Source organism: Poecilia reticulata, chromosome 16 (assembly GCF_904066995.2).
Source record: "Poecilia reticulata chromosome 16, P_reticulata-male-v2, whole genome shotgun sequence".
Taxonomy (NCBI): Eukaryota; Metazoa; Chordata; class Actinopteri; order Cyprinodontiformes; family Poeciliidae; genus Poecilia; species Poecilia reticulata.
This window is the reverse complement of record NC_088845.1, coordinates 2,575,283-2,598,385: the sequence shown is the minus strand read 5'-3', so window position 1 is coordinate 2,598,385 and position 23,103 is coordinate 2,575,283. Positions and strand designations below refer to the sequence as shown.

The 23,103-nt window shown below is 39.5% G+C and overlaps 1 protein-coding gene across 2 annotated transcripts; it reads left to right on the top strand.

Annotated features, from left to right (window-relative positions):
- The first annotated feature begins 132 nt into the window (after positions 1 to 132).
- Positions 133 to 23,093, top strand: il21r.1 (interleukin 21 receptor, tandem duplicate 1). Of its 2 annotated transcripts, XM_008430735.3 has the most exons (12): positions 133 to 386; positions 1,095 to 1,217; positions 7,409 to 7,529; positions 11,697 to 12,247; positions 12,576 to 12,694; positions 12,952 to 13,063; positions 14,033 to 14,205; positions 14,427 to 14,557; positions 14,651 to 14,840; positions 14,929 to 15,010; positions 17,788 to 17,881; positions 21,307 to 23,093. In XM_008430735.3, the coding sequence occupies exons 5-12, from the start codon at positions 12,634 to 12,636 to the stop codon at positions 22,084 to 22,086; spliced, it is 1,623 nt and encodes a 540-aa protein (XP_008428957.2). In that variant the 5' UTR covers positions 133 to 386; positions 1,095 to 1,217; positions 7,409 to 7,529; positions 11,697 to 12,247; positions 12,576 to 12,633; the 3' UTR covers positions 22,087 to 23,093. The 2 variants fall into 2 exon arrangements, with proteins under 2 accessions (XP_008428957.2, XP_008428958.2); XM_008430736.3 differs by lacking the exon at positions 1,095 to 1,217.
- Positions 23,094 to 23,103: the final 10 nt, after the last annotated feature.

The window sequence follows — 23,103 nt, the reverse complement described above, 5'->3', positions numbered from 1 at the left end:
GACGGACTTCCCCGTCTGCTCAGACCCGAGTAGCGTTCTGTCCTGGTTCCCGTTTATAAAAATAAATCCTGTTTTTGTTTTTTCTTCTGCGTTTGGTGTTCAGTAAAATCCCAGGAGACATTATTCAAACCCAAAACCTCACAACAAACCACAACGCCCTCAGAAGACTCAGGAGTTCATCTCCATGTTCAGATGAATTTATTTTCCAAACGCGTTTAAAATATTGTTTTTGGTTACTGACCTTTCAGATTGAGGAAGTCTGACTTCACACAACCCAGGAGCTGCTTCATCTTTTAACAGCATTATAGTCATGGGGGTCTGACAGCGACGCTCCTAAGAGAACAACATCAGGCTTGTGCTCCAGTCTTCATCTGCAGAACAAACAGGTAAATAAAAATCAGTGTTTACCGACCGGTTCCAGAACTTTACCTGAACTGTTGTTTTATTAACAAAAAGCTGCTCTGCATGCAGCACAGCAGGATAACGAGTGACAGGGTGCAACGTCACTCTGACGTTTACATAAGTGGAAGAAAACCGAGATAACTGTTGACTGTCAGTGATGTTTATTTCTGCTCTGTAAAAATAAACGTGTATATTTGGAAAAGCCCCTCATGCCTGCTGTTAAGCATGGTGGAGGATCCGTGATGCTTTGGGCCTGTTTGTCTCCAAAAGACCAAATGAGAGCATAACGTTTCACTGGTCTCCTCTGTTTGCAATGCAAACATTTCAAAAGAACATTTTACATTTAACCTGTGTCGTTTGTTGCTTCATGTTGTGGCCAGGACACATTTGTAAACGAGTTATTTCCTGAATTTATAAAAGTTTAAATATCTAAAAGTGAATATCTCAGCCTGATTGATCAGCTTACAAGACCAAATCTACAGATTAATATTCCACCAGACACAAAACCAAAAGTTTCTAAAATGTTTTTCTGTTTGTAAAACTGATGTCATCAGACAAACAAATCATTCAGGTCTGGGTCTCTTCTGGCATTTTAAGGAAATGATAAAAACTGCAGTATGTAGCTTTTATAAAAAAATATGTTTTTTACCTGTTTGTTAAAATTATACCATTATTTGCATGTCGGCGGCCAGCCTGGCGCTAAGGAGTCACGTCGACACCTGGCAGGAGGAAGCTGGACTTGAACCAACAACTTTCAGATTGTCAGGCAACTAATCCACCCACTGAACCACAACAGGCAGATTGAGTCGGTGGAGGTAAATTAAACGCCACAGGACTCAGGAATCTTTATTAAAAGGAAGATTAACATTTCTTCCCCATTCTTAGAAGGTCAAAATCGATGTAGCTGTAACGCTTTAATCAGTCTCTGTTTGGGATAATCAGTTCCTTCCACTGGGAAAACCAGGACTTACACAGGAGGCAGCAGGAATCCTCCGGCTCAGTTTAGCGATTTTATGAGGAATTATGTAAAAGATTTCCTGCAAATATCATGATGCAATTTCCTGAGTTTGCTAAATCTGTGTTTCATGTAACCTGAACTGAAAAAGTCCACAGGATGTTTCGGTTTTGTCCCTGAAACATCTGTTTTATAAACGATTTCTTTAATAATAGCTGGGCTACTATTATTACCATCTGAAGCAAAATCCACCTGTAAAAATGTTGAACTTCATGCATCAGCCTGGAAAAGAAAATGATGAGAAATGGATCCATGTTCATTTCTTTGTCTCGTTCTGGGTTTGGGGCTCAGTAAGGAAACACACCATGAAACTTGTTAGAAAGGTTAGAGTCACTCTCATATCCACTTCACCTGCTTCCATACGGGTGTAAAGTGACAGGTGTGCCCTTAGCTCTGTGACGTACAGACCATCAGAAATGGTGATACTTTATTCCTGCAGCCATATTAGGAACAAAACTCATCAACTTTTGAATTTCATTCATAGAATTTTGATTTAAGTTGTTTAAAGTATCAGATTTTCTAACCCAAGTTGTCAGTAATATTTTATTCATATAGAAAAGCCCTGAAACGCTTATTCTTGTATTTCTTTGTCTTATTTTTATTGGAGTATCGTAGTTCAACATTGATGAACTTGCATAGAAAGTGCAGGTTTCAAGTATTGTCACCATTATTGCTCTGACATTTTAAACCTGCTCAGCCAAAAGTTTTGTTTTTTTCTCATTCCTACATTGCTGCTCTTTAAAACAATCACTGTTACAGTTAGGAAGTATTATGGTGTCAATTATAGGAACTATAAATGTGATAATAGGAAGAAAAAAAGAGAAAATACAGTTGAACCTTATACGCAGTGGCCTCTGGTGGCCGTTTTGGGGTATTGCAACTTTGTTTCTTTTATTTAGTAACCAACCGGCCGCAGAAATGAATCCATAAAACTGTTCCTTCTTGTTAAACTGAATAGTGAACCAATTCCCAAACTGCGTGAGCTCGATCACACCACAGCTGCTGCTTCTCCACATTGAGAGGAGCCAGTTGATGTGGTCAGCCTGGACGTCTCCCTGGTTCAGGACTCATCTAACCCAGGACGCGGTGTAGGGACAAATGTTTCTCTGCTGGCCTGGAAACGCAACTTTCACCTCCAACTGGCTGCAAAGCTGCCAAATGTTGCATCAGCAGCGTATTAAAAAAAAACCTCTCTATGCAGGTTTCTTGAACGCTCAAATGATGTTGGGGTGATTTCACGCCATTCCCACGTCTTCGTGGAGGATTCAGGGCGGATGGGGTTGATGCTTATCTCCAGCGCTTGGTGGGTGGAAGGCGGAGTACAACCTGCACCGCCCTCCTGGTTTACAGACCAGCTGCTGAATGTTGAGAAGAATCACAAAATGAAATGGATCATTTTTCTGCCTTAATTATAACTGCAGCAGTAAAAACTTTATCTGATTTTATCTGCTCTCTGGTCGTAAACAAATAAAAACAAAAATCGCGTAGAAAAAAGCTTAAAACTGCTTGTGTGTTTGTTCCAGAGACAGTGGGCGACAGAACCGTCTGTCTCACCAGATCTGGATACGCACATCGGCAGACTCTACCATGTTAAAATAACTATCTACCTTTCGAGTAACACCTACACGGTGATGAAATGAATGTTCTTGTTGAATGTTTCCATGAACTTTCACCACCTTGTGCAGATTATCTTTAGAAAGCTGTGCATTGCATCAGACTGATAATAAAGTTTCGTCTTGTCCTTAGAGTCAGGTAAACTTTTCATGTGACAGTCAGAAGGAGTTTTTTCTGTTTTCGGATTGAGTTTTCATGCTATAATTTATCAAATTTAAATGTTTGGATCCTTCGCTCAGATTTGATTTTTGCGTCGCAGTAATTTTATGTTTACTCATCAGGTTGTTTTATTATGTGCATTGAAGTGCAGCTGAGTTCAGGTGCTGCGTTTTGTGTAATTTCCTGCAATCGGAAAACATTTCGCTTTGACTAAGTTTGGTATTGTGACATTTAACAGCGTCAGCTCACACCTACAAGATGATTTGAATCCAATAAAAGCCGTCCCACATAACATATTTTATCTCACTCTGAAGACATGATTTAAATTCACTATACCTGCTTTATGTAATAACATTTAAAATAACTTTGATTAATTCAAAAACAAGGGCTGCACAGTGGCGCAGTTGGTAGAGCTGTTGCCTTGCAGCAAGAAGGTTCTGGGTTCAATTCCCGGCCTGGGGTCTTTCTGCATGGAGTTTGCATGTTCTCCCTGTGCGTGCGTGGGTTTTCTCCGGGTACTCCGGTTTCCTCCCACAGTCCAAAAACATGACTGTCAGGTTAATTGGCCTCTCCAAATTGCCCCTAGGTGTGAGTGTGTGTGTGCATGGTTGTGTGTCCTGTGTGTCTCTGTGTTGCCCTGCGACAGACTGGCGACCTGTCCAGGGTGTACCCCGCCTCTCGCCCGAAACGTTGGCTGGAGATGGGCACCAGCACCCCTCCCGACCCCACTGAGGGAAAAGGGTGCAAGAAAATGGATGGATGGATGGATAATTCAAAAACAGTGCGCAGGGGCTTCACAGCAGGAGGATTATGACTCACAGAGTCCAGACACCTTCACTCTGCTGGATTCTACGGAAGCGCATTGCTATCACGCAAGAAAAAAAAAATTCAAGCGCTATCACGTTATAACGTGATACGTATCTTGTTAAAACGTGATACATATCACGTTAAAACGTGATACTATCTTGTTAAAACGTGATACATATCACGTTATAACGTGATACTATCTTGTTAAAACGTGATATGTATCTTGTTAAAACGTGATACTATCTTGTTAAAACGTGATATGTATCTTGTTAAAACGTGATATGTATCTTGTTAAAACGTGATACTATCTTGTTAAAACGTGATATGTATCTTGTTAAAACGTGATACGTATCTTGTTAAAACGTGATAATTTTATGTCCAGGAAGTGGCGATATTATGCTAGGCTTTTACAGTGGCTAACATGAATTGGTCAGGTTTCCCTTCATGTTTGGTCTACGGATACGGATGCTGCTTTGCACTGTGGTTAAAACCATTAATAGCATGCTACTCTGAGCAGGATCCTAAATAGAACGGGGCTGCACAGAAGGAAACGTCAAGTTGGCTTCCGATTTTAGCTTCTGATTCGGGAAATGGCTAAAGAGCGATTAGAACGGAGGCTCAGATGTATTTGCTGAACATTTTCTGTTCAGATTTCTTTTTTTTAACAGTACACTTGCTGAACAACGGCAACGGCTGTTCGTAACCAAGCAACCGAAATCAACAGAAGGCTAGATAGTGGCAAAAGACAAAACTAGATCCTGTTAAGCATTCTTCAAAATAAAAGACTTCCTCTCAAGTTAAAATGCATCCCTGTAAGAAACAATAGCCAAACAGAAAGGCAGGTGCTCTAGGACAAAAAATGAAAGAAAACAGAAGGCTAAAATAATAACAAATATTGTAAATGTGATAGTTCATTTATAATGCATTCCAGATACGAAAAGGTTTTTAAATCTCTCATGTTTGAAGTTTCACAATTCAGATAAAGGTTTCACAAATCACAAACTAGGTTTGAAATATTCTGCCACTGGCGTAGAATAATCTACTCCAGATTTGAAGTGTCGATGTATGTTTGTTTTTAAAGCATATCAGGTGATTTCTTAACACTTGCATGTTAAATCTAATTCAATGATTAGTTACTTATTTACAGGGCTGCACAGTGGTGTAGTTGGTAGAGCTGATGCCTTGCAGCAAGAAGGTTCTGGGTTCGATTCCTGGCACGGGTCTTTCTGTATGGAGTTTGCATGTTCTCCCTGTGCATGCGTGGGTTTTCTCCGGGTACTGCAGTTTCCTCCCACAGTCCAAAAACATGACTGTCAGGTTAAATGGCCTCTCCAAATTGTCCCTAGGTGTGAGTGTGTATCTCTTTGTTGCCCTGCGACAGACTGGCGACCTGTCCAGGGTGTACCTCGTCTCTCGCCCAGAATGTCAGCTGGAGATAGGCACCAACACCCCTCCCGAGCCCACTAACGTACAAGGGTGTAAAGAAAATGGACGGAGTTACTTAATTACAGTCATATGTTAAGTATAATTTAAATGCTTATTATTATTTACTGAATGTAACTTGATTGTACATAATTACAAAAAGGTGATGTGAAAAATAATTAAATTCAAAGCTTTATTTATGATTTATTTGACAAAATGGAAGAGAGAGGAAGTCTTTTATTTTGAAGAATGCTTAACAGGATCTAATTTTTTGTCTTTTGCCACTATCTAGCCTTCTGTTTATTTGGTTGCTTGGTGGCGAACAGTCGTTGCCGTTATGCACCTATTGTACTGTTCAATAAAAATGTTTTACAGAAAATGTTCAGCAAATACATCTGAGCCTCCGTTCTAATCGCTCTTTAGCCATTTCCCGAATCAGAAGCTACAATCGAAAGCCAACTTCAGCTTCGATCCAGACAGTCAGGAACGTCGCCACAGCTAGAGAACCAAACTGACGTTTCCTTCTGTGCAGCCCCGTTCTGTGTAGGATCCTGCTCAGAGTAGCATGCTATTAATGGGTTTAACCACAGTGCAAAGCAGCATCCATATCCGTGTAGACCAAACATGAAGGGAAACCTGACCAATTCATGTCAGCCACTGTACTAGCCTAGCATAATACCGCCACTTCCTGGACATAGAATTATCACGTTTTACAAGATACGTATCACGTTTAACAAGATAACTATCACGTTTTAACAAGATACGTATCACGTTTAACAAGATAAATATCACGTTTTAACAAGATACGTATCACGTTTAACAAGATAAATATCATGTTTAACAAGATATGTATCACGTTTTAACAAGATAACTATCACGTTTTAACAAGATAAATATCACGTTTTAACAAGATACGTATCACGTTTTAACAAGATATGTATCACGTTTTAACAAGATAGTATCACGTTATAACGTGATATGTATCACGTTTTAACAAGATACGTATCACGTTATAACGTGATAGCGCTCGAATTTTTTTTTTTCCTGCGTGATAGCAATGCGCTTCCGTAGGATTCTACTAAAATCCCCTGATAGAAAATTTTCAGAGGCTCGAACGATTTGGGTCTTTTGAGATGTGTCAAAGCAACACCTGTGACTTCACAATTCGTTTGTTTTAGTTCTGAAACAGAACCTCTTCTGTGTTTTGAGTAGGAAAACAATATGAGCGAAGATGTTTTGGAGCTTTCTGTAAATCAAAATTATTATGAGGATCATTTTGGTTTTCAAACAAGTGAGATGTATCCACAACATAATGCAGATATATTACATGAAATCCATCCGTACATCTAAAGCTGCAGTTTGTAACTTCTACAGAAATATGATTTTACATATTTGTTAAAACTGTCACCATGTTGTGACAGAATAATATGAGACAGGTGCAAAAATCAATCTCCTCCAACTTCTGCTAGTGCTGCTATTGCTGTCTGCATAAATGCACTGCTCCCAGTCAAAAACAACCAATCAGAGCCAAGAGGAGTGTCTTAGTGCTGTCTATCATCCACGTGTACACGTTGCTAAATGTGTGAGAAACAACTCACCATTTCAGGAAAACTGTTTATCCGCTGTGACCGTCCTAACTGGCCTGAGCATTCCTGGCAGACTGTTGTGGTGAACCAGCTGTAGCGTAGCAGAGAGCAGCTGATACACGAGGGTGATTGACAGTGTTAAGGCCCTCCTCCTGGCTCTGATTGGTTGCTTCTGACAGAGCAGTGCATTTCTGCATATGACAGAAGCACCATTCAGAGAAAAGACAGAGCAGCCTTCAGTATATTCAGCTAACTTTATTCTTTGGTCTCATACAGTTGCTGAACTTGAGCAACTGCAGCAACTTTAGATCAGTCAACTGTCCCCAAGGGCTTCACACCACATGCCCTTTAATTGGTCCAGAACAGGCCTGGTGTTAACCAAGTATTTTCCATCTTTGACCAGGTTTTTAAATCGGTGAAGGAAACGTCTGAAGGCCATCCATCGTTTTGAGAGAGTAGTGATCATCCACCACGCGCCACCCTGTGCAGACGCTCAGACATTTTCATCTCTACAGAGAGTAAAGGTAACTACGTCAATCAACAATGAAAAGACTCCCATCATCTCTGACCGGCACACCGTACCCAATGAGATGACAGCGCAGGTCACAGGCCAACTTCTCATCGCCTTACATGGTGAAATGTTCCCTGATTTCAAAACTTTTGTGGAAGTGGTGCTTGTAATTCCATGACAACAAACTCTGCATAAATCCCACTGAAGACAGTTGATTACACGCAATCAGGTTACCCACTCTGAGACTTTGCTTTCAGACCACAGCTGGTTAATCCTTCATGATTCATGATGAGTCGTTTAATTTCATGTTGTATATACAGACACCGGAGCCACAGTCAGTGCTTTTTCATTACTGCAGAGAAAAGGTTACGTTTCCACCTGCTCAATGTGTGATGGCCTGATGTGGATGCTCTGTTCAGATTGTGTGAGGTGAATATTAATAGAATAGAATAGAAATACTCATTATTATGGGGAAATTCCAACAGCAGCAAAGTGATGAAGCACAGATTCACACCAAGATACAGAATACATAAAAACAGAATAAACAATATGATACTCTACGGTAAGGTCAAAATCTTAAAGTAAAATGAAAATAAAATTCTATTATCATTTTCAGTATACAGATCACAATCATTCAGGATTTTTCCTGCAATCGCCTTGGATGTTTTCTCTCTGCCAATAATTTGACCCTTTTTAAGCAAACCAGCATCTTTTCCACAAAATACTCACTGAAAGATGCAGTAATTATCCAATAGGAAGATCAAAACTATTTGCTTAACTAAATTCGGTGCTGACGGATCTGTTTGGCGTAGAAAATTAACGCTATGTTGGTGGAAATTCTTCTTAGTTTGATAAATATCTTGGCATGTGTCAGAATGCTGAATTACATCAAAGATAAGTAATGTTTGAAATGCAAATACAGTGGGTTACCAATATCCTCTCGTTTATTCTGTACGCAGAAATTTCGGTACTGAGAATGAAAAAAGTTAACACTGGGTGTTTCTGAAGAATGTTGTCAGATAAAGTGAGAACATTCCTGGATTTATTTTTCTGCTTCCTTGCATATCAATCAGCCTTTCGCACGTAAATCAAATTAATACGGGTTTTTTTCTCTATCGTGTTTTAATTCATCAGATAATAATTTGATTCTTGCTGAAAGTGAGATGATGGACACATGAATAAGGGCTTCATCAGGATGCAGTTCCAGTTTGTTATGATTAAAGGTAGCAAAGCTGAAAGGAGGAGCTCTTTGTTTACTGGTTGATCTCCGTTCCAGACCCAGTTCATGGTCATGAGACACAAATCGCCACAGAAGGAAGGACATTCTGGATACAAGCAGCTGAAATGAGCACATAAAAAAAGGATGAGCAAAACCTCACAGAACAACAATAAACCAGCTATCATCAGCTCTGGGTCTGTAGAAAAGTTGGCAAAACTCTAAATATTCCAATGAGAGACATTGGAGCCACACTCAGACTTTCCTGCATTTGGAAAGATCCAGAAATCGTTGATCAACCACAGCCAGGTGCTTTTTTACCAACAAAATGCAATCCTGACATTCAAATAAGTGAAAAGCAAAGAGTTTTCCCAAAGAAATAACAGTTTTTCCCATGAAAACAATAAGAAATGTGCTTCAACCTCAAAGGTCTCCAAGCACTTTCAAAACACAAGACTCCACTGATGAAGAAAAGCAATGTTAAATGTTTAAGGTTTACTGCAGGAGATTCAGACTAGCCAGTGAAAGGCAGGGAAAACGTGGAGTGGTCAGATGAGGTCAAAGTTGAAGTCTTTGGATGTCACTGACCCGGTTCATAAAATCACCCCAAAAACAAGTTTTAGGAGCATCACAGTGGTCTAATACCAAACGTCTGCCTTCCAGCATCTGGTGCTGACAGATTACATTTTACCAAAGGAAGGTCGCATGAAGGACGCTACAGCTCGTGTCTGAGAAGAAGAATATTTTGGTTTCCTTCCTCAAACTAACATTTTCATGCAGAACAGATTTTAATATGGTTTACCACACAGGGTGGTGTGACCTGCAGGGATACCAGGGCAACACATTTGCCCTAAATATGTTTTGTTGTTTATTTTCTTCTGAATAAAGAATGGACACCCAATTTGCTGTACAGTAAGCGAACACCGTCAGATGTATTACTTTAGACCTCTGTTGGCAAGTGACTCTAAAGTTGGTATCTAATGTTTGATTTAGCATTAAGGCTAAACATATTTTGTGTTTTTTGTGTCTGGACTGCATTTTGTCATCTCCAACTCATTTTATCATACATAAACTTGTCGAGTCTTTAAAGAATTTGAAATCTAGACATTTGAAATTTGAGAAAAGCACTAAAATCCGGTATATACTCATACCTGGATTGTTCTCATTCTGCACTGTTAACATATTTTCAAAACATAATTTGTGACTGAGAGAAACAGCGATTTTATCTTTCTACATCTAGTCTATTGTTCTGATTAGAGAACAAAAGACTTCAGTAAAACCAAGACTAGATGAAAAACAATACTTAAATTGGTAATATCCTGATTCCACAGCATTCATCCTATTTGTAAATGTTTCAAAAAATGGTAGATGCCTTTTATTAGACCACCTAAGATGGGGCTTGGGTTAAAAACTAAAATAGTTGGACTCATCATTTCCAAACTAGATTGTTGTACAAACATCAAATCATCATTTCTGAGCCTTAAAACATGGCATACAGACCACCTCAGATGTTCCTCAACAAATGTTGAACATATTATAAGGGTTTTGCAAAAGTCACAACAGAAATCAGCTCTACATCCTCCTTATTTACCTTACTTTATTGTAGAAGTAGTAAATTTGGTTCACTTGATGAACTTTAGATCAGGAAGTTCTTCACCTAGATTTGGTGAGTTTGCTCATAAGAGATGGGGATCTAAAGTTTTTAAACTCCTGACTTTTCATATGTGTCTAAGGTGTGTGGCCAGAACTCAAAGCCTGACTCCTCACCAAGAAAAAATTAAGCTATCTGCTACAAATAAAGTCACAATAAATCCACATCTGGTCCCCAACAAAACTCAATCACCTGAGCCCCACATGTCAGAACAGGAAGTCTAAAGTTGCACTTTAAAAGGCCCACACTTGACCCCTTGACCTAATCAGTGTGAATCTGTGCCTCGAGACAGAAGACAAGTTTAACAGAGTCTCCAGTATTGAGGCTTTTGCTAACATGGCGTATCTGTGGTGGCATCACTGCAGCCAAACGTTTAATTTCAACATATATCATCTGAACTGCAACAAAATGAATGAAGGTTGCAAACAATAAAACAATCAACCTCACACCACGCCACCATGCTTGGACTGAGGATTATGAAATCCAGCCTGCAGATGTAACTTCCCCAGAGCTGCGTTCAAATCCCACAGCCATTTTGACTCTTTTCAACCTGTTGGATCTGACCAAACTCCTCCTAGAGCTTTCCACTTACAGACTTCAAAATGAGCAGGTTTGATAGTGAGGAACTGGGGATCAAAAGTTATCAAAAGCTTTTTTCTGACTTGAAGCAGGTGAGCGTGACCAAGCCTCAAAATCTGACTCCATAAAATACTAAGGTTTGATCACTACGACACAGAACGTCGGATATGTACCAATACCCGACACATTCCCATGGGCATTTGATGACATCACTTTAGCTCCACCCCCTAAAAACAGGAAGTGACTTGTTTCAAGCTTTTAAGCTGTGTCTAATGACAAAGAGCAAGTTGATGTTGAATCCTGCAGCCTCTGTTAACTGAACTGTGGGTTCATGGCTTATATCTCTGTTTGCTACGACTGGCTCTAGATCACAGATGCATGATCCGATTTGCTCCAAACTTCACGAGTTATACTTTTCAACAGGAAAAACTTGTCATTTATTTAAATTACATTGACATTTGAATCAAAATGCACCCCATGGGATATTTCAAACATCTTTATTTCCCTGATGGATTATGCAATTTACGCCGAATTGTGAGCTTATTTTGTAGACCTTTATTCAACACATTGTGATCTACAAATTTGATTACATCACTTTAATTCCATCCAGAATAAAGACACAGGTTTCTGTGGTGAATGGCCCTCCATGACACGGTTGCACCTTCTCTAATAATAGAAGAAAATATCAGGCAACATTTCCAAAATACTAAAGGAAGTCTTTGTTGATTCTTCAGCACCAACAGGAAGTGGATGTGGTTTCTACCAGAAAGGTCAGATTTTGGCCAAACTTTGGAGACGTCCTGCTGGAGCTGAACTGAGCCTGACTGAACGTGATATTGAGGATTATTCCTAGTAAAACCAAGCGGCAACATGCAGATTTGAGAGCTGATGCAGAATACCTGCGGCCGCAGCACATGCTTATACATATTCAAACCGGGACTCTGTCTACTTTCCATTTGCCACTGAAAGGGTCCATCTTCATCTTCCTCTTTGGGTAAAGTAGGGTGAACCAAATTTGACGTCTGAATTGTTTTGCACAAAACATTTTGTTTCCTGTTGACTTTTTTTAGGTGCTGTAGCTGATGCATATTCATAGCTTAAAAGTGGAAGTGGTGGGAAGGCACCACATTACACCGTTCTGCAACCACATCCTGAGTCACCATGCTCACAGTGACGCCTTTAGCTTGCTGCCTGGTTATTCTTCCACTCAGTCTTCAGAGGTTAACACATTAGTGTCTCCGGCACTACTTCACTCTTCAAATTGTAGAATTTCACATTAGAAAAGGTAAGAATTTCAACCTTCTCTGTGTTTATACTTAAAATATCCTGATCTAAAGACACAACGGGGTTAGATTATTAATTTAGTTTAATACGATTTAACATTGCTGTATAATTATGTAAATCCATTAATTTGTGGTCATATCATTTTGACTGTTGTTAACAATGTGTTAGTATCTCTTCCCAGACTGTTTAAATCTTTTTGAGCTTGTTACTGTAACGATGAACCTTTGGTCCAGTGTAGCAGGGGATGACAGAAAGCCGAAGCGATTTTCTTCTAAATGTCTCTTCTTTAACCTCAGACCTGAATTAGAAAACTGTATTTGTGCCTCCAGTCTGGTCTGCTGTGTTTCCCCCTGCCTGCCCAGCTTCTGACACCAGTGAGTCATCCCCATGGCTCCTCCACCTCCAGCCCTGCCGCTGCTGTGGGGACTCACTTTATTCTTTGGTGGAGGTAAGATGACTTATTGGATCTCGTTAGTCTTTTCCTCTGTCCTGTTATTTGACATTGCTGAAGATCTCTTTTAAAATATTTCTCTTCATCGGAAATTCATTGTAATCTTGTCTTAATGGCTGCAGTTCATTAATCTCAAATCTGATTTAGTTTTTGGTTCTTAACAGAAGAGTCAACAATCATTGAAGCTGACATTCAGGATTAGAAACTCTAGGTAGTGCAGCCTTTGCAGCTGACCTCTTTTTTCTCCTCTGCAGCAGCCGCATCTGTCTGCAATGTCACCTGCACCACTGACTATGAAAAGATACTAAACTGCTCCTGCTCAGGCTCTGTGCCAACACTTCCTGTTCTTCTCACTGCGACTTGCAGGTAAAAGTTGTCCTGTCATTGTTACGAAATTCATAGATGTCTTTATCACGCGACTGCATAAGCAGGAGCATTTTAATCTTTTCCTCAAGAATTATATTTTTACATGAAATACAATTATGTCTTCGCATTATATTACTTAACTCCCAATTTGAAGTAATGAATAAAACAGTCTGCAGTAGCGCTAACTTGTTTTAAAAGTTAAATAAAACATATTTATATGTTTATGAGTTAGCATAAACATATTATGCTAACTCATAATATGAGTTATGCTCATAATATGAGTTATAATCATAATAAGTAGTGCTAACTCATAAATATACGAGTTCCTCTTTGCGTCATTCACATAAACAGACTCAAGATGCTGATTCCATGTTTCACGAGTGAAAACAGCCAACAGAAAATGGTCCCAACATCACAGTAACAATCCAAACAGAAAGAGGTCAAAATGAATAAAAAGAAACTGTAATTTTTAAATGTTTTCATCTGTGGAATCTGAAAAGTTTGAAAATAACTCAGAAGATCCAAGTCTGTTGCATCTGAAACTATTTTTATTTAATTTACATTTAAACTCTGTATTGTTTGGCATCATGACGCTTGATTGCTTAGTTTATTACACCAAAACTGAATAAATATGAAATTTTGTTAATGTCTATATTCATAAGTGGTCCTAAAATACAATAACTACACTACCCATAATGCATTTCACAATGAGATGGCATGCTTAAAAACCTCCTAAAAGTGGGCTAAAACTTAAAGAAACATTTAAATGAATGAACTATTTGCATATAAAATGTTTTTTGTTACAATGAGGCTTGAAAAATGAAACCTCTGAAAAATGTGTGTTTTTATAATAATTTCTTGTGCTGTTTGAGAAGATTATCAGGGACAGTTTTTTGCATTGTTCTTACCAAAATCTAGAAATATTACTTGTCTTTTCATTCATCATAACACCAAATGATCCTGTTCCAGCTCTGAGAACACAAACCTGACTGTGAGCTGTGAGACCAAACCGCCTCAGTCCTGGTGCACAATCAACGAGGACCTCATCCTGGTCGCATCCACCGAAACGCTGTGCAACGCCACCGCCAGCCGAGGCCTGGAGGTTCTCAGTGAGTCACTCCAATGGGAGCTCTCTTCTGTGGGTAGGTTCAACTACAAATCACTCATTTCAGTTTCACATCTGACCGGCTGACGTAAAAAAAACCACGCACAAACAATGCAACTGAGAGCTGCTTTGAGGTCAGCACTCTCTGGCACTTAGAGAGTATTTAGGGTTTTTAATGAAAAGTGCAGAGATCACTCCATCTCCATCAGCTGGAATAAAGCTCATATCTGCTCTGACTCCTCTTGACTGTTTTCACAGTAAAACCTGAAGCTCCTGATAATGTCAGAGTGGAAAAGGCTGCTGGGATCTACAACATTACCTGGAGCAACAAAAGTGAATACTGCGTCACAAACAAAGTCCGCATAAGAAATACAAGAAACCCATCTGAGGTAATGCTGAGTTGTCACAACAACATGAATGAGACTGTAACTGTTAACCACTTTCTGCTGATGAGTTGTATTTTTTTCGTTTCTTCCAAACAGGATTTAATCTTTACGCATTTACCAAACCGGATGCACTTTGAGCTGGATCAGAGAAAGCTGCAGCCCGGTGCTTCCTACGTTGTGGACGTTAAGGCAAAAATCTGCGACTATGAGTTCGTTGTGGGTCCGTGGAGTGAATGGAGCTCTGGCGCAGAGTGGAGCACACCGGCTGACCCTCCGGATGAGAACGGTGGGATCCTGTTACACCCAATAAATCTGGAGGTTCGTAAACATTCACAGTTCAAATCATATTCATCTGATCTTTGTCGCTTTTGCAGGAGTGAATTTTTACTGGCTTTACATCTCGACGCCCATCATCCTCATCCTCGCCCTCCTGCTCCTGGGATACCTGCAAAAACCGTGAGTGTTTTCAAACGTCTCACTTTCCTGCTTTAAACTGGATTTTCCCACCAACTCAGACCTGATTTTAGTTATTACCAAAACAAAAAGCCTCCAAGGCTGAAGAACTTCACTGAACTCTTCGTTTTACTCTTTGTTCAATCGCATCCCAATTAACCAGTCAGTAAACGTAAGCTGATAAACGAGGAGTGAAGGGTTGAAGGTCACCATCACTCTGTCTTCCAGTAAATGATTAGCAACACAACTCACCGCATCAGTTGATTCCTGGCATCACCTCCTACATACGTAGAAACCACGGCAGCAGTTCGTGCAGCAGCGCTGTGCACTGAAAGGCTCACAGGCATAGGAAGTCCTGCAGCAGAGCATCAGAGGCTGAGAACGGCTCCCTGTGGGTCTCCAGTTTCAACAAGCAAACACAAGATCCACCAGTCACACACTCTGCTCTCTGCTGAAGGATGATGTAGCACGTCTAATGCGTGAACAGACGTTTTAGTTCTGGTATTCTCACTGGCGGTTGATACATGAAGCCTAATTCACTGCAAAAACTCAAAATATCACCAAGTGTTTTTGGTTTCTAGTCCAAGTTCCAGTGAGCGATTTGGATTGAAAGTTTTATCACTTTGTGGTACTAACAATAAAAGTGAGAATAAGAACTTACTTTTTTAGATAACAGTTTGGATATGATACATTTATCCCAATAAATGATAAACGATACGATAAATGTAAATATCTTTGTACACCTGCAACAAGACAACTTAAAAATAACTTTTCAGCAAAATATATAAACTTGTTTCCAGTCAATAATTCTTAAAAACTGTTATTTACAGTCGTCAATATTACTATTATTATTGTCATCCATAGATTTTTAGCAGTCAGTATTTAACCTGAATAAATGCTGTATTCTGTCTGTTTCTTCAGACAGTCCAACACCAACTCCACAAGCTGTTTTATTTCACATAGACATGGATTTTAGCCATGTGTTCAGTTATTCATTTAGATAATTAACCGCATGGTTTGTTTCTAAAGCCATTTTTAAGTGAAAGAGCCAACAGTGGTATCACAGAACACGCAAATCATAAAGGTTTTCTCACCTTTTGTCTATGGTTTTATTCAAATGAGTTGGTTAAATTCAGTTTTTCCCTTAATTCTTGGTTTGATTTGAATTAACCTGCTTAGCAGCAGCCATTATGACTCATCTCAGTGTGTTAAAAAGAGCCGTTTTTCACACATTGTGTGTTAAAACATGAAACCAGAGATTCAAACCAGAAAGGATTTAGGTTTTTATGTTGAGGACAATAACAGTGATTTAAGGAATCACCTGAACAGAAAGAGATTTTTTTCTCTTTTTCTTTGAAAAATGCCAGAGATGAACCAAATCTGAAAATATTTTGTTTTTTAAAATTGAATTAAAAGAGGGTCGGTGTTAAAATGTTTTTCTGAAACAGCCTCCAGTTGAGAAGTTTTGTTGTCAATCACTGAAAATAATCCTTCTGTTCTGAGAGTCGCAGCGTGGGATCCTTTATTATCAAAAGATCAAGCTTTGACTCAATGATTCAGTAAATTGCTGCGTAATCATTCACATGAAAGCCGTGTTGTTTTACCAGGATTACTGGTCATGATCTTAAAAGCTTAGATTTCAGGTCAAAGCTTCGCCTCTGCTCTGCTCATCTACCGTAAAGCAGCAAAGATCCAGATAAAAACATGAGCAAAGAAGAGAAACAGCCTTTATTCGACCTCCATCGGGAAAATTAGCTGCATCAGCAGTAAGAAACTGACGGAAGTGCATACAAATTATCCATGCTAGCAGCAGTAAAACCCAAATATACAACTTTAAAAAATCTATAAAGCTATGAAAAACAGCAGATACGTATTGCAAGTATTGTGCAACTGTAAAAAAAAAAATTTAAAAACTGCAGAATCTGTGATTTTATGTACAAAAACAGACAAAAGAAAAACAGTTTGCTGTGTTTGCAGGGAGCAGCGAACAAACTGCTGACTCAGCAGGCGAAGCCACAAACCAGAGGCGTCCAAACGTTTCGCCAAAGCCGAAATTTTAAAACGTAAAAGTTATTGCAGACCTGAACATTTTTATTTTTTAATAAACATGATCAATAATGAACTAACTGATGTCATTTTAAATGTGGTTTTTTTTATTTATATTAAATAGTCAACCTCTGTTTACGTATTTAATTAAGAAAAATGTCTAACTTTTAAAATGTTTGCGTCGGTTGTCTTCGGTTATTCTCGGCACACGAACAGGAAGCGGGTCGCTCTTTCTGCAACGTCCCAAACACAAATCTTACCAAGTATTCTTGGTCTAGTTTCTAGTGCAAATATCTAAATACTCTTCAAATAAGACAAAACTAATTTACAAGAAACTTTTTAGCAAGAAATAGGAGCTTGTTTTACTTGTTTTAAGCCAACAATTCCTGAAAATTGATGAAAAAATGACTAATTCCACTGGCAGACTGTTAGAACAGTGGGATAATTTACCAATGGAGCTAGTTTTCCTCATTATTAAGGAATTATTCACTCAAAACAAGCTCCTATTTCTTGCTAAAAAGTTTCTTGTAAATTAGTTTTGTCTTATTTGAAGAGTATTTAGATATTTCCAGATTAAAATGACTTGCTAAGAGTTTGTGTTTTTGCAGTGCACTGACACACAGTCATTGTAGGGAGCTAAAAACGCCCCCATCACCACATGTTGAAGACCTCTGCTCTACAGGGTGGATGAACAAAGGTCACCGTTTCTGACTTTCACTCTGCTTTTCTTCCAGGTGCTGGCAGAAAAAACTCAAAATGATGACGTTCATCCCCAGACCCAACGACTATTTCAAGCCCCTCTACCACAGCCACGGTGGGAACTTTAAGGTAAGAGAAAGCAAAAGCAGCCTTTCACGTTGCTTGTAGTTTCCACCGCGGGCCAGCAGGTGCTGCAGAGGACGGGACTCACGTCCCATCTGGACCCTGCTGGCTCTGCCGGCTGGGACTTTCCCTTTGACGGCAGCCTGAAGGGACTCTGTGACTCAGTCAGCAGGGGCTTCACAAGCCTCACATGCTGTGGGAGGATATTTGTCTCAGTCAGGCAGACCTGTTCCACCGCGGTGGAAATTACCCCCAGAGGTTGTTTCAGCTCTTTGATTTGCCATGGCGTCACAGTGAAAACGGGCTGTTTTCTACCTGATGGAGACGCATAATGAGAACCTTGTGGTTTACGTTTTTTTTTTTTTTTTCTTTCATAAATGTTGCACGGTTTATCTCTGCTCTTTGTCTTTTGAAACATTCGTCTTTTCCCCTAATGTAAATTTACTCTTTTCATATCTGCTATTTTTAGCAGACAGATCATGTTTGTGTAGGCAGCGATCTCCAAAACGGATCGTCTCCGTTTCCATCAATGATAGACAGTCGTTCACCAACCGTATGAACACCGAGGTTTTACTGCTTACAGCAGGACATAACGACATCCGGCGTCACGCATGAATTTTAATGAAACCGCACCGTAGCTGCACCTGGAAGATGTATTAAGAAACAAGTTTAGATTTGTTCTGCTTGTTACTCCAAACCAAAATGGAAATGTTTTAACAAGAAATTGGCATTTTAGGAGTTAATCTGTAAATTAATCTGTAAATTATTGTTATTGTAAGTTAAGATTATCCATATCTATAAAAAAAAACTTTCATCTCATTCTATGAAATTATTTTTTCTTTTGTAATAGAGTATTCTTTTCTAGAATCTGACAATAGGAACAAATTTTAGGTTAATTTTCGTTAGTTTTCATAACAAAGCATTTAGAAAATAATTTTTTGCAACTCTGTACAAATTTTATGCTGAAATTCTTTGAATTAAATGAGCTGCAGAAAAGCTGCTCTGAACACAAAGACCAAAATAATTTACTTCTGCCGCCTTTTCTTGAAAGAAATGTGAGGAAAAGTGAAGACATTTTCAGAAAAGATAGATAAATAGCAGCAAGAATTCATCCAGTCTGGAGCACTTAATCTGTAGCTCAGTACTCAGTACTCAATCCAAACCTATAATGTAATAAAATTCAGATGGCGTTCATCTCAAACTGTCACTAAACTTGTTAAAATGCTATCAAGAAGCCAGCAGATGGCGCTATCTCTCCACTTTACACACGATCAAGAAAATGGCAACAGTGGAGAGGAACTACGCCTTTTTAACGAGATGAAATTATAACCAGGAAATCCTTAGACCAGCTGTTTTTGCGTCCCTCTGGGACTGAATGCTCAAAATGTTCCCGCAGAGAGATTAATTCTTATTATGTTGCATAAACAAGAATTAAATCCAGCCATCATGCAAGACAGAATAATTACTTCACTGCAAGGCTTTGCATTTCCACAAAGATAAACATTTCACACTAAATGTATGACTTTGTTATCTTTGGTCATAATTAGTTAGACTGCTATGAAAGAAAAATCCCAATGTGTCCCAAACTGACCAGAATAATCATTTATCAAAAAGGAAATGATAAAGGATTTTATGACTGAGGGAATAAAGTATAAACTTTAGACCTTTTAAGAATTTCACCCGTCGTTTTTATGGTTGCGATGCCATCATATTAGTCAAAGTTCAGTTTTCAGTGAGATTAACATGCAATTACATACCTTCTGCAGCAGAGGGCGCTGCTGGAGTATTTCTGAGTACGGAAGCGGCACCTTGATGGAAGTGATGCAGATGTAAAAGGAACGAAGAAAAGATTTACTTTCTCACCTCAGGTGTTTGTGAGGATCAAGAAAACATCCCAAAGATTTGGAAAGTGATTAAATCAGTTTAGAAACTTGGAAAATCTATTAACTTTAGGCTTATTTTCTTTAAAAAAAAAGTTTTAAAACCAGAACAGAATCCTTTGCCAGATGCTCAACACACACATAAGGGTGTATCAGTGAAACAGCTCGTTTATTTTAGGTGCTGCGTTTGGTGACTTCTCACCGGCTGCGGTGCAGATCTCTTTGCGAAGCGGCTTCTGTTCTCCTGCAGTATCTCACGTCCTTGTGGTGCAGACTGCTTGCGTCTTTCTCGATCTACAGGTTCCGTTCAGGAGCTTTGTAGACAGGATGTGGTGGCCTGGGCGTCAAAACTCTTGATTCAAGCTTATCTGGACATCTCAGGCTTTAGGTGGCTGCACATTTTTTACGCTTCTCTAAATAAAGCCTTTCAACTGCTTTGAAACCCGTCAGTTAGATGAACGCCTGTGCATTAAATCAAAGCGAATATCAAATTCCTGTCAAATAATTATCACAGTCACATTCTATACTCCAGATTTATATCTGTGCATTTAAAATTAGCAGCAACTTCTTCAAGGAAGTAGAGTAAGAAGACTTATTGCAGTAAAATACCATTTACAGAAGAGGTAAAGAAGTGTCAAATAAGTCCAAATTTATGTGACATGGAAGATTTCTCTGTCAGATTACAGGAGCATCTCTGCACATGTGGAAAAACACCCCACTACTTAACAATGAAAAATGAGAACAATCTGATCTGACATTGTGAACGTAAATAATATTCTGACCCTGCTGGTAGCAACAGAGGCTCAAAAACAAGATATGTGGACAGCGAATGGAGGTGAGGCGTCACCTGTCCACTGGTTGCCATAACCTGCACCGAGAGCCTGGTTTTACGTTGAATCGGACGGGGCCTGATGTTCCTCTAAAGTGCAGAAATTTTCTCACGCTTTTTTATAAAAAAGAAAATCTTTACACAATAAATGAGAGCTATAACTCTTGAGATAAGGTGGACATTTCAAAGAAATGCTGTGATAATGTGACTCACATCTCAGTGTCGTCTGCATATCAGTAAATCCTGGCTGCTTCCACTGAATTGCAGCAGGTCAATGAAAGCAACCACATAAGAAGATGATTTGTCATTGTGTTGCTCTAATCCAGGTAAAGTGACATCAGCAGTGGCCTTAGAAAAAGAGACTTCCTGCTGGGTTGGAATGAAATGTCTAAAATATTTTAAATCCATTATCAAACATGGAGAAAGATTATTAAAAAGAGAAGAAATATTTGTTTTTTCAGCCACAGGATCTGGTCACCTCACAGTCACTGCAGTTATCAAGTCCTGGGCTGCACTTTGTTTTTCTTTGCCATTGTGGTGATACTTGGTAAAAGGTGCCCTGATTTCACTCAAACTGGTAAAAAGTGGGCAAAATGTCACGTTTTTAAATCTTTGAATTTACACGTTTTCCAAATTAAAATGCAGTTTCCTTCATGGCAGCTTATATGACAGTAACTGTCTGCAGTAATCTAATGTGACGTTTTTCTGCTCTTTTGTCGTAGGAGTGGGTGAAGCCGGCGTTCAGCGAGTACGATTACCTAAAGATCACCACCTGCGTCATGCTGAGCGAGAAGCAGAGCGAAATCCTCAACTGGAGCAACGAGAAGCAAAGCTACAGCGAGGTCACCGAGGTGAAAGCTGCTGATGACTTCCTGCAAGTCCAACAGCTTCCCAACAACCTGCTGATGACGTTTCAGGACAGCAGCACCTCGCAGGGCACCATCCACTCCACGGGACACATCTCCATCCACACCGTCACCCTGTCCGGAGAGGAGTTCGAGGGCGACGTGACGTCGCAGAGCTCGCTGAAAAGCTTCCAGGACTCGGAAAGCTTCGGCTCGTTTGACGACGACAACAGGGAGCGTGTTGCTTACAACTTAGGGGAATCGCATGCGTCCCGGATGGAGCGGCACAGTGGGATATCACTACGAGAAAACCAGATCGCCAATGATTTGATACTGGAGAACCAAAACCTTCTGCCGGATGGCGAGTTCAACGAAGCAGAGCGGGTGTCGCTCAACTCATTCGCATCCAATGAGCAGTCGGAGGACGGCTACCCTCACGTGGACCTGGACACCATCGACAGCGGCTTCGGAGAGTGTGGCAGCCCTGGAGCCTCAGACTCAAACTCTAACTCATTTCCCGAGGAGAAACACTTAAATTCAAACTATGTCAAGCAGTGGATGATATGCAGCACGATTCAGGAAGACACCAGCACTGTGAACAATGAACTCGATGAGACGGTGACTGCAGCTTCTGGCTCACAACCACAGCTACAATGACTGCAAGCAGAAGGAGAATCATAATGCTGCATGAACAATATGTGCATCCTCGTGCATTTCTTATTTTGAATGAGCCAAGTAAACGTTTCTTTTTTAAAAATCTCTCTACTAAAAAGTTCTACTGATGTCTGTTTACTGTTAATTTAATGGAACTGAGATTCTTGTATGATTTGAATGAGACACTTTTTTAGCTTCACCTTTATTTGTACAGTTAATAAAATGCAGTTTCAGTCTCAATAAAGATCTGGTCTTAACTGTACAGAACGCAAACGTTATAAGACAAAGGAGCAGGGCAGCAAAGTTTGCACAACAATAAAAAAAGAAAAAAAGGTGTCATAAGCATAAAGATGCTGAGATCCATCAGTAACCTTCTGATCCACAAAGCGAATGTCTGAAGACAGCAAACAACAGCTGGACAACCAAATGAAACATGTCGGCGTGTTTCAGCAGCCCTGGGACTCGGTTCAGTGGTTCTGCCTCCATCTTGCTCAGGTGTAAAGGTCATGCATTCTTCAGCTGTAGCAACAGAATGTAGGCTCCCTTATCAAGATGTCTGATAATGGCTATTTCCTTGCATTTGCACATTTTTCTGTAACCACTGTAACCGATCATCCTGTTTGTGCAGTGTACATGAAAAGAAAGCAAACTAGCAAAACGGCAAACTGGATGATTTTTGACATTGATATTTCCATACAAAAGCAATTGTTGCATGCAATCCACGTAGTTTCTTCCCATGTTTGGCTATTCTATAGAAACTACAGGTGTTGGCATGTGAAACGATCATTCTGAACCGTACAGAATGCAAATGTTTATATATGTATATATGTAAGTAAGTGTATCAATTAAAACAAAAAAAATCCTTCAGAAGATGATTTTATAAGATGTATTTGAGTAAATATGTGAATTTAAGCTGCAGGTCAAACAGTCAGGTGGAAAAAAATCAAAGTGAGTAACATCTGACACAAACTATGTATTGTAAATATTTCTAATATTCAGCAAACTCAGCAGTCAGGTTGT